At 36.2% G+C, this 12,221-nt stretch overlaps 1 protein-coding gene across 4 annotated transcripts in view; it reads left to right on the plus strand.

The window, feature by feature from the left end:
- REV1 (REV1, polymerase (DNA directed)) overlaps positions 1 to 12,221 on the plus strand; it is a 51,815-nt gene that overhangs the window by 2,343 nt on the left and 37,251 nt on the right. For all 4 annotated transcript variants that reach the window (XM_010078205.1, XM_010078204.1, XM_010078208.1 and 1 more), the window contains exons 3-6: positions 475 to 643; positions 6,894 to 7,043; positions 9,136 to 9,848; positions 11,754 to 11,861. In XM_010078205.1, coding sequence (XP_010076507.1) covers positions 475 to 643; positions 6,894 to 7,043; positions 9,136 to 9,848; positions 11,754 to 11,861 — 1,140 coding nt within the window. The remainder of the gene's footprint in view (positions 1 to 474; positions 644 to 6,893; positions 7,044 to 9,135; positions 9,849 to 11,753; positions 11,862 to 12,221) is intronic.

The following is a 12,221-nucleotide window of genomic DNA, read 5'->3' on the forward strand; positions in this document are numbered from 1 at the left end:
TTCAGTAAATGAGAAATTGTATAGTAGGAGTTCTATGCTGTTGCTAAGCCCTTTTGATATTAATTATTTTCTGTTACTTCTGGCTATAAACTAATCTCCCAAACTCTGGTGAAAAGACAGGTGAGTTAATCTAATACTTGTTTTTGTGTTATATTGATGTAAAGTGTTTTTTAATGTAGTTTAGCATTAAATCTACTTGAGTATTTTTTCACTGCCTCCACTATACATGTTGTGGAAAGATCCTCTATAACAAGTAGAATGTTTACATTTTGAATCAGTCTCTTCAAAAACACAGTTTTCTGCATTTCTTCAGAAAAGCTTTTCTGAGTTTTTCTTTGAAGAACTTGTATGGTTTTCAGTAGAAAAACAATGGTTTGCACTCTTTCTGATCATGGCATATTTCTCAATTACAGTTGTTTTTCTTACTGTATTTGCTGACACAAAACAGCAATATTTCTGGTTTTAATTTTATAGATCCCTCAGCTGATGAATTAAGACGGCTAATGATGTTGCATGGAGGCCAATACCATGTGTATTATTCCAGATCAAAAACAACTCACATCATTGCCACAAATCTTCCAAATGCCAAAATAAAAGAATTGAAAGGAGAAAAAGTAGTTCGGCCAGAATGGATCATGGAAAGGTAAGTTTAGGTCTACTGCTTTTGGAGATTTCTCCTTTTGTAAAAAAAAAAAAAAAAAAAGAAAGAAGGAAGATCTGGGAAAACAGCATTATAGAAGATTGCATTTTGAGATTATGCTTTAGTTTAAAATAAATCCATCTTTAGAACAGCTGAGTAAAAATACCACTGTTACATTGAAGATACACTTCTTAGTGATTGTTCCTTAAGTAACTTCACTAAGAACATCAGAAAGTCTCAGACATATCAGGAAACCAGACATTATCCTGTTGATTCCTTTTATTATCCACTCAGTTGACCAGCCTTCATTTCAGTGTGTTCAAATAAGTACCAGGTGATTGTTTTTTAACCTCGTGCTTCATGCATTGCATGAGGTTTCAGTTCATCTGTAAATAAAGAAGAATTTAAATTGAAAAGCATTTTCATAAAATTGAAATTAAACCATTTAAACATTTATCATGTAGTGACTTCATAACAAAACAAAAACAAAATAAGAAAAAAAACACAAGTTTTATTTACAAAGACTATGTTCTTTGGTTCCTCCATGCACTGGAATACATAGGATCAACGAAAGTTTTCCTCAGGTCCTTGAAAAAGATGATAGCCAGGCTCAGAGCAGTTAATCTGGCTTGCATCTGTCTTCTTCCATCTGAGGAACCCATGGGAAATAGCACAGGCAAGGGAAATCATTCTGTCAGTGTCATGCTATTCTTAACTAGCCTCTTTCCTAGATGACCAGCAGAAAAAGGCAAGGAATTGTTCTGCATATATACTTGTAAAATCCTATTTAGAGTTCCTGTTTTCAGTTTGCTGATTCTCAGTCCTTTGGATTCAGCTCTTTCATATAATTTATCTTTAAGGTAAATTTTTTAAACTTTATTCAGAAATGATAGGTTCTTCAGTTTGAGAAAGACTTTAGGTACATTTCTTAAACAATTTTAGGACCTCACCCTTGAGTTTAAGAACTTGGAAAACTGGTGGTAGGTGTGTTTTTATTTGAAAGATGTGGGTGTTTTCATTGATGCCATTAAAGCTCGTTATGATTTTAACCAAGCTGGAAAAATCACTGTATACATTTGGTAGAGACTTGCTAGAACCTATTGTATTAAATCACCTAAAATTTCCCTTGTCTTGTGGTCAGGTTCTGGAAACTTCTACTGTAGAATAAGTCAGAAGAACTGGGTATAGACAGATACCTGGGATTGGGCCCAAGGAGACAGGGCACTCACTGTCTCAGTAGAACAGGGTTCGTGCCAGAATCTGGAATAAAAGCTAATTTCACAATAACCTCTGATTTTTTCCCTTCCTCTCAACAATATTGAAGAGTACTCATTGGTTAAATACTCCATATCTGTATATGGAATACCAAATGATGTTCTCCTCAGTAGATCAGCTGGTGAAAATCAGTGCAGTGGACGCAGAGGTTCCAAATTTGTTGAATATTCATATGCTCATCATGTTAGTGCAATATTATGAGTTTGGGGTTTTTTAATTTGGTTAAGAATCATCTCTAAAATGTTAGACACAAATTGCTGGTGAAGCAGTGTTGTTATATCTTCAGTTGCATCCAAAGTTGCAAAATGAAAAGGTCGTTTGTCTGTGGAGCTTGGATTTATTTCTTTCTGTGCACACATTATGATCTAGTCCTTAATTAAATGGTCACATGCTATCTTTTTTTCACTATGGTACCTGCCACATTCTTTTCACAGAAAAGATTGAAGTCAGGTTGCAAATTGCTAATTTAGTGTTTTGGTTTTTTGCTTCTTGTCTCTGTAACCCTGTTCCTTACTTACTGCATGTGACTTGAATTCTTCGCTGATAATGGAATTAATAATTAATTCCTGTCTTTTATTGGTGCTTATCACTATATAGCATCTGTCTGCCTTCCAAAGATAAATGAACTTACCAGAGCACTTACTACACTAGCTATCATTTTCATTTTTCATTTGAGAGTCACCAAAACGACCTTAAGGTGAAACACCAGAAATGTCTATAATTTGGAATATACCATGTGAACTTTATTAAATAAGAAGTTTCAGTTACACAAGGATGGTAACGTATATGTTGAAGTTCATTGTTGCATCAAAAGCTTTGTGTATTCTGAACTGTGGACATTCTGCACTATCTCATAAACCTGTTAAATGCAAGTAGCTTTAAAATTTTGGTTTAATTAGCATCACATAGAGATCCTGTGGTGTAGTTGCAAATTCCAGTATTGCAAAGTAATGTGTGGTTGCTTCAGCAACGAAGTAAGTCGCTCTGCGCTTCCCTTGTTGTGTGTTTTTGTTATCTCTCTATTTCTGGAACAAATGAAGGAAGAGACTTGCAGGCAGACCTCCTTTCTAAATCTTTCTTCCTTTATTTGAAAAATACAGAACACAATCATGTAGCTTGGAAAGGTTGTTGTGCAGTGTCCAATGGAAGCCAAATTTAGATTACTTAGGTGGTTTAAATTTTGGTATAACCTGATCTGAGGGCTTGACTTTCAAATGTGAGTATTATTTTAAGAAACATTCTTAGACATTGAAAATAAAATCACTTTTCAGAGATTGAGGATAACTGACCACTAAAACGAGCTGCCAGTAGAATTTGTGGATTGCTTATTTTGATCTTCAGATTGAGTGAATATTTTTCTTAAAGATCTGCGTTAATCTAACACAACCGTGAAGAAAATAGTTGAAAATAGTTTCCCCAGAAAAACAAAAAATTAGTCCAGTACGTCACACTTCATTTCCTTTTTCTGGTGAGGATTCAGAATGCAAAATATTGAATAAATAAAAGCTACCAGTCTTAAAAAGTACGGCTTTCAGAAGAGATGCTATGTTACTTTTACACAGTAACTTCTTTTTGTAAACTACTGAAGCATTAAAGGGTAAAGAGATGGCTTTTGTAGCTATATCAGAAGCAAATGGAGCAGGCTTGCTTTTGAGTGGTGGGGCAACCCCATGGCAAAGGATATGGAAAAAGTTGAGGTGTTCAATACTGTCTTTTTTTCGGTGTTTAGTCGCAAGCCCTGCTTTCATGCCTTGAAGGCCTGTGCGCCTAGTGGCAGAGTTTGGAGAAAAAAATTCTGACAAAGGTATAGGAAGCATAAATTATCGTTCGCTTAAGGAAACATGACATATACAACTTTAGAGTACTGGATAGAATGCGTCCAAGGAGGCTGAAGAAGCTGGCTGATAGCAGTGCTACACCACTCTCATATTTGAAAATTCTTGGCAATCGGATGAGATTTTCCAGAAGACTGGATAAAAGGCAAATATCATGCCTGTCTTCAGAAAGGGAAAGAAGAAGGATCCAGAGAACTGCACTGTGATCAGCTTCACCACAGTCACTGAAGACTATTGGAAGATACCTTCCTGGGAGCTATATCTAGGGTGGCAAATCATGCTTGACCAGCCTGTTGTCTTCTACGGTGAGATGGCTGGATGAGGAGAGAACAGTGGATATCATTTGCTTTGACTACAGTAGGGCTTTCAACATAGTCCCCCACTGTATTCCTTTAGTCAGATTGGTGAGATATGGATTGGATAGTGGACTGCTAGCTGGGTGAAGAACTGGCTCAATGGCCTGGCTCAGACAGAAGTGGTCAACAGTTTTGAGTCAAACTAGCAAATCGTTACAGCTGACATTTCTGAAGGGTCAGTACTGGGGCAGATGTAGTTTAATGTCTTTGCTGACAATGTGGACATTGGTGATGCAGTGGAAAGTACCTTCAGCAAGTTTGTGGATGACAGCAAATCGAAGGGAACAGTTGATACACTGGAGAGCAGGGCTGCCCTTTGGAGAGTCTCAAAAAAACTGGAGGAATGGGATGACAGAAACTTCATGAAATTCAGCGAAGTCAAATGCAGAGTCGTGCACATGGGACAGAATTAATTCCATGCAACCAGACAGGCTAAGGGCTCACTGTCTAGGACGCACCCTTGTAGGGAAGGACTTGACGATTCTGGTGAAGTTGACCGTGGCGCAGCAGTTATGCCCTTGTGGAGATGAAGGCTAACAGTGTACTAGGTTGCGTTAGCAAGACCATAGCCAGCAGGTCAAGGGAAGTGATTCTTGCAATCTGTTTGGCACTTCTGAAGCTATATTGGGAATTCTGTGTCTGGTTTTGGGCTTCTCAGTACAAGAAAGATACTGACAATCTGGGGTGAGTTCAGAGGAGAACCACCACCATGAATAGGGGCCTGGAACACATAATATAGGATGAAGGTGAGGACATTGGTTTTGTTCTGCCTGGAGAGAAGACTAGGAGGGGATGTAATTGTTGTCTTTCATTACCTATATGGAGGTTAGAGAGCATGGAGCCAGGTTTTTCTTCAAGATGCACAGTAAGAGGACAAGAAGCAATAGTCACAAGTTGCAGCAAATAAAATTTTGACTGAGTATAAGGAAAAGATTTGTCACAGTGAAAGAGATTAAGTGCAACAGGTGCCTAGAGAGGTTGTGGAATCTCTGCTCTTAGACATATTTGAAATTTTGGTGGATTCAGCCCTGGGCAACCTGATCTAACTTTGAAGGTGACCCTGCTTCGAGCAGTGTTTGGACTAGAGACCTCCAGAGGCCCTTTCCAACTTAATTTTTTTAGTTTTTATGAATTCTGTGATCTAGGGATTGGGGAATGGGAATGATGTGGAATGATGCATTTAAAATAGGATTCCTATTACTGCATCTTAATACGGTTTGAAAAAAACCAAACCAACCGTGTCTTGATCTACTAATGCAGCTACTCTAGTAGCTAAAATGGTAGCACGAACAAGGTCTTAAACGAATGTGATTTTTTTATCATCTTGAAATTGCAGTAATGATTTTTAAATACTACCTAGGTGCTTGTGCACCCAGGTTCACATGGCAACATGAGAAACAGTCTAATCAGGCATTGTAAAAGCTTAGTTGCTGCATCACCACTTTCTGTACAAGAACGCTTTGGAATTCTACCATGTGTGTTTTCAACTCTGGTAAGGTTTAATGTAAATGATGTTCCTTTATGAATGCTGTATATTAATGTGTCAAACAATTGATATATTTTTAGGGCTGTTTTTACTGTCCCATTCCCATAGAAACCTTGCCAGGTCTCTGTGTGTATGCCTAACTAGTTTTAATTTATCTAATTGGGAAATGCTATCTCCCACTATATTCTTCCTAATTGCAACAAGAAAGCTCCTGAGGGCTTTTGTTCCACTGTCCAGCTCCCTTGACAGGAGTACACATTTAAGCTAGTTAAAAGAGAAAGCATTCGGGTGTAGAAGAACAGAAAAACTGTATCTGTCACTGAGTTAAATTCTCTTTAAAAATTCGAATCCAGTTATATCTTCAAAACTGAACGCCGATATTAAGCTTTGATATGAGAGAGGTACCTCTGCTCTAAGAAGTTTCAGCATCTCTGACCTGTTGTTCAATATGAAGAGTTGTATATGAAGAAGAGGTGAAGTATAGGCTGGGAAGGCAGTCATCTGTACTGCTAGCAACAGGCATTGGCATGGAGAGATGAAAATCATGCTGTGGTGTATTTTTGAGAGGATTCCACTTCAAAGTCCATGACTTCCCTAAGGAATTTAGCAGTTATTGAAGTATAATTGTGGTTTCAGTGGAAGAAGAAAAAGAAGAGGGAGGTACAGTGGAACACATAGGATGGAACTGGAATGATTGTGGTCGATATTTGTGGAAGGTCTATTTGGAAATTATTCTTCTGTCTAGCTTTCTTCAGTGAATTTTCTCACAAGAAGGGGTAGTTATCCTTTTGGAATGGAAAAATAGTTACTCTTTAATAGTGAACTGCATCCTAACTGACCTTTAGATTCTACCCAAATTTACTTGGAACACATATATTTGCATTGTTCCAAGTTAAAGAGCTCAGTCAGCATTGTTCAGTTAGAATAACTTGGACCATTCACCAATTTTTTTATTTTTTTTTTACTGGGGCATTGTTTATTTTGTTTTTGAAATTAAATATTTGTGTTTTGTGTGTGTCAATTGGAGAAGAGAAATGGATGTAGACAACTGACCAACACAACTGTGCAAATGTCTTTTGTAATACCAGTCACCACATCACAAATTGCTTTTCAGTTCAATCCAGTCAGTAGTGGGCAAGAGGTTGTGGAAGGGACTGCAAGTACGTGTAGCAGAACAGCAAAAAGTAATGACCAAAGTAATAGTTTATTTCACATGAGGTATTTTTTAGCATAGAAGGTTGTTTTTTTAAAAAATATCTTAAGTAGTAACCTGTTCCTTTTTTTTGTTTGTTTTGTTTCAGCATTAAAGCTGGACGCCTCCTCTCACACATTCCGTATCAGCTTTACACCAAGCAGTCAAGTGTTCAAAAAGGTCTCAACTTTAATAGCATATGCAAACCTGAAGATGCCATGCCAGGTCCAAGCAATATAGCTAAAGATCTCAACAGGGTGTAAGTGTTTCTGATCTTGTAATGCAGATGCTAATCATTCACCCATAATGGGTTTTCGTGTATAACTACATAGTATTTTTAAAACTAATTTCAGTTTTATAAGAGGAAAGCTGTGAGGCACTGAAATTTAAAAATAAGGTATAGCTATATAAATAGTTGAGGAGACTACTTACAGTTACCTTGACACCAAGCCTTGCCTCTAGTTTTTGGACCACACTTTGCTTGATAATGTGAACTAGGAATCCTAGGATGTAGCATATCTGTATGGAAGCAACAGGCATACGTTAAAGGGTTCTGACCAGTGACACTGAAAAGCATGTCTTTAGTTCAGAATCAAAAAGCTGGTATGATTTGATTGCTCTTGCTAAAGGTGCCTAGGAACAAATGTAAATGCATATTAGTTGTTAAAATTCTTTAGCTTCTTTAAAAAAAAATGTCACAGTACTTTATGTATGCTAACACCAACGTTAAGTCACACTTGAGAGAGAAGATGGATTAAAAAAATCCAATTAATATAAAAAATTCTCCTAAAAGACCTTGAGAAGGGAATAGATGAGAAAGCACCATCAAAACTCTTAAGTAGCAAAGGAATTGGAATTTGGAAAGCAACCTTTCACTTGAACAGACTCTTCTGCAGATTTTTTTTAGAGGGTTCCTGCATCTTTTTCAGAAGCACGTGTTTGTTGATTAGAGGCAAGAATCATAAAATTGTAGAATGGTTGAGGCTGGAAGAGACCTCTGGAGGTCATCTGGTCCAACACTACTGCTCAAACAGGGCCGAAGAGACTGTACAAGATACTATACTTTCTGATTTGTGATGGTGATCTGTGTTCTTCCATGGGCTGCTGATTTATTTAAAATCGAGTTATGCGTAATGCTGAGGATACTTTACCACATGAGTGGGATTTGTCTATATTTAGGAAAAATAAAACTGGTGCAACAAAATTAATATCCTAAGTGGTATTTCTTTACCTGTATTTTAAACAATGAGTGATACAATCACCATCACCTCTTATTATTGCATTGTTAGTGTTTTTTAAATAAGAAGAATAGTCAGGCTTCCAAAAATATCAATTTAGTCTGAAAAACGGGTTTAAAAGCCTGCCTTATCCACTGATACTAAATATGTACCCCTTTCAACCATGCAACTCCTCAGAAGTACTGTTTTTAATATAATTTATGATTGTGATAATTTTACCCAAATTGTTGTCACAGTTAATTGGCTGTCTGGTTTCCCTGGTGTACCGGACAGCTAATTATTTCCCACCTTGTTTTTGTGTACTTAAATTGCTGGCTTTAGGAGTTGGGAATGATGGTTGTGTTTTTTCAGCAAATCAAGAATATGTACAACTCTTGAAGGCTTTGTTTTTAATTTTGCTTAGGTTTGTTACAGAGTTATTTTTTTTGAATGAAAGCTTTGCCTCTATATCCTCAGAGTAAATGTAAATTGTTTTATATGCTTAAAAGATTAAAAGTAGTTCATTTGGGTTTTTGTCAAAAGCTAAGAATATGATTTATAGAACTTAAACAGTTTTTTCCTTGAGAGAAGATAAAATAAATCTAACACATTAATCTAAAATAATTTTCAAAAAAAGAAAAGTTTTCAATGTATACGTTCTTTTTTCTTTTTTGTTTGTTTGCTTGTAGCTAGATAAGGAAAATCACATCTCTTGATAAAAAGATAACTCCTTCTGATGGTTTGCATATTCCTGCACCATTTGTGTTGTTCATGGTAGTACAATTCCGTTAACAAATAATTATTATAATTTGATTGGAGACTGATGGTCAAATTAAAGGCCTTGGAAATAGCTTTTCTAGTGTGAGCATGATTTCAGTCACTCCTGTGTAAACTCGTGGTAGTACTGCGTTAATAATACACCAAATCTGTGAAATCTTTTGTACAGCAATACAGTATTTTGTGACATTGAGAGGACATGGCTCAGAGTTTGAGATAATTGTCTTGAGAATGTAAAAACTACTCAAGTATATACTGATAACAATTGGGAAGATAAATACTTTGCGCTTGAAATGACCTGTAAATGTGCATTTTTTTAATAAAAGGTATTGTGATAAATAATTATATCTGTTTCAGAAATCATATTAAAAAGTGTGAGATGGAAAATGAGATCACACCTAATGGAATAAATAGCTGCAATGAAGAAGAGGAAGAGGAAAGTGACAATTTTGGATTTACAGAGCTAGAGCAGATCCTTCCCCGATGGAAACAGAATGGGATTCAGTCCCACAAAGAAAGCACTGCCATTTTTAATGGACACACACACACTTCTACCAGTGCCTTAAAGACACAGGATTGCTTGGTGCCCTCCGGCAACGATGCTGCGAGCAGGTTCTCTCCAGGGCCTATGCAGGAGGAGGGGGAGACTGAAAAAGGCATGGTTGACTTTAGAGACTGCACAACACAGCAGTTGCAGCAAAGAAACAAAAATACAGACTTCTCATGGAATCCACATAGGACTATGAGTAATTCATCCTCATCTTCATCTTCGCACAGTAATGCTAAAATAAATGGTGCTCACCACTCCACTGTTCAGGGGCCTTCAAGCACAAAAAGCACTTCTGTACCTGCTCCTAGCAAGGCAGCTTCCTTACCTGTGTCCAAACCTTCAGATTGTAGTTTTATTTCTGACTTTTATTCACATTCAAGACTGCATCACATATCAACCTGGAAGTGTGAATTGACAGAGTTTGTCAACAGCCTGCAGAGAAAAAACAGCGGTGTCTTTCCAGGAAGGGAAAAATTAAAAAAATGGAAAGCAGGCAGGACTGCACTTAAAACTGACACAGGTAGATACTTGTTTAAGAAGGTTTATGTTGAGAAGGTGCCTTATATCTTTCTTTGTACATTAAATGTCTGACTGAGACTAAGTAGGTTAGTATTCAATATTCACATTACAGTCAGATTGTCTGGAAAAGCTTGTCGACTGATACACTGAAAACTAAAGGATCCAACTGCTTTGGGGTTTTTTTGTTGTTTTTTGTTTGGGTTTTTTTTTTTTTTTAACTCAAAGTGTGACTTAATGTGATAATCTGGTCTATATTCAATTCCTCCATGTAGAAGTAATATTCCTGACTTTACCAAGATATGTGGATTGATCAAGGGGAAGAAAACTCTCTCTCTATATATATATCTATATATATACACTATATATCTAAATACACAGTATCTGTAGTTGGTGTGTGAAAACCTAAAGGGAAAAAATACAGAAGAAAACCTTGCTGCTTATAGTTCGGTGTGAAAATTCAAAAGTAACATTTGGAAGTGAACTAAAAGCTATTTATTTTTTTTGTTAGCAAGAGTTTTATATACCTTTGGGTCTGTTTGAATGAGTAGCAGTGTCATATGGGACTTCTGAACCTGGCTTATGACAGAAGAAAAATGTTTTATGTCATTACATCAAGGGCCAAAATGAAAAAATGTGTAATTCGTGAGATGCAGTGTGTTACAAGTATAGATAAAGTATTTTGCATCTTTAGAATTTCTCATTTGCAGTCTTATTAACTAAAATGCTAGCTCTGTACCATCAGAGATTCTGACTCTTGTGCTGTAAACATATTCACTTGCACTCATATGAAAATATGCTTGACGATAAATTACCACATCCTAAAAAATTGTTAGACAAATGAATTAACTGATTCTGTGTTTGTACTAGGACACCCTAGTTATAAAACATGTTAGCTTACAAACTATCTTAATGTGTGTTTTTTTCCATCAAAATACTGTATAAGCTAATATATTTTTATTTTGTCTTTGATTTGGCCTAGAGTATTCAACTAGTAAAAGACTGTTTCAGTTGACAAGTAGCAGCTTCTTAAGCATTACTTGGTCACTTGATTTGTAAATATGCCCTTTATAAGACAGTCCTTATTTTTCAAAGAATGAGTTCAAATGGTAAATTATTAAAAACAGGAAAACGTTTTTCCGGTTTCTCAGTAATTAACTTGGGTGTTAACCAGAACAATTCACTTGAAGTATTTTTTCACTGCTACACTTTATGCATTGTTCACATTCAGATTTTTTTTTTTTTTTTTTTGTTAGATATAGCCTACTCTGGTAGGTCAGCAACATAGAAATGCAGACTTGAACTTGGACTTGAATAGAATACTTCACAGGAGTATTGTTAGTGCTTTTAGTGTGTTTCAATCTGGAGCTATCTTGCTCATCTTTGCTGAATGTTTGCATGAACAAAATGTGACAATGAACAAAAGCAGGGACAAAATCCAGTTGCTCGGGAGGTATAAAACTATTTTTGGTGTTTCTCATGAAGAATTAATGGTAGCTCTGAGTGCAGCTAAACTTTTTTTCAACCTTTTGGAACAGTTTTCTGATTGATGAACAAAAAGGAGTAAAGTTCTCTGTTCAGATTCAGTGTTAACATAGCTACATAAAGATCCAGTTCCCACAATATGCATCTTCTTGGGTTGGGGGAATTTGTAAGGTAGATGTTAATTATGAGAAAATAAAATAGAAACTTTTAAGTTGATGCATTGTTTAGGCTGTTTGTCTACTGTTTATGTTAACATTTCTCTTGATAATTTTGTAAATGTAAATACCTTATTGGTGAGGAGAAACAAAAATCTTTATAATTTAAGGTGGTAAAAAATTGGTAGTAGTCCTTGATGCCTACTGTGAGTAGTACTGATGTGTATAAATTAGGGTTCAAGTTTTCTGTTGGTGTATCTTCATACTAGGTAATGTGTCTGTTGCAAGCTCAGCCAAGCCACAGAGCTGTATAATGCACGTGGATATGGATTGCTTCTTTGTGTCTGTGGCTATCCGAAATAGACCAGATCTCAAAGGTCAGTATTTAATTCTACATTTTACAGATTACTCAGTTAAGCCTTTAAAAACAAAACCAAAATTGCACACTTACAAAATGAACTTTGCATGTTAATCTATTTTTCTGGCATCTTTGATAGACCATGCAACTTTTGTATTCCTGCTTACTTTCTCACAATCCAAAAGTAAGTGAAGGAGAGAACTGGAGTTCTCTTTTCTGTCTCCTTTCAGTATCTGAGGTAAAATCTGGAGTAACCATTCTCTATGACATTGCACATGTCTTATTCAGACTTCAGTCTACCATATTATACATTGGAGATCAAACTCTAGTTGCACCAGAAGGGGGTTTTAGTCACTCTCTGTTTAAAAAAAAAAGATAT

Source organism: Pterocles gutturalis, unplaced genomic scaffold (assembly GCF_000699245.1).
Source record: "Pterocles gutturalis isolate BGI_N339 unplaced genomic scaffold, ASM69924v1 scaffold30228, whole genome shotgun sequence".
Classification (NCBI taxonomy): domain Eukaryota; kingdom Metazoa; phylum Chordata; class Aves; order Pterocliformes; family Pteroclidae; genus Pterocles; species Pterocles gutturalis.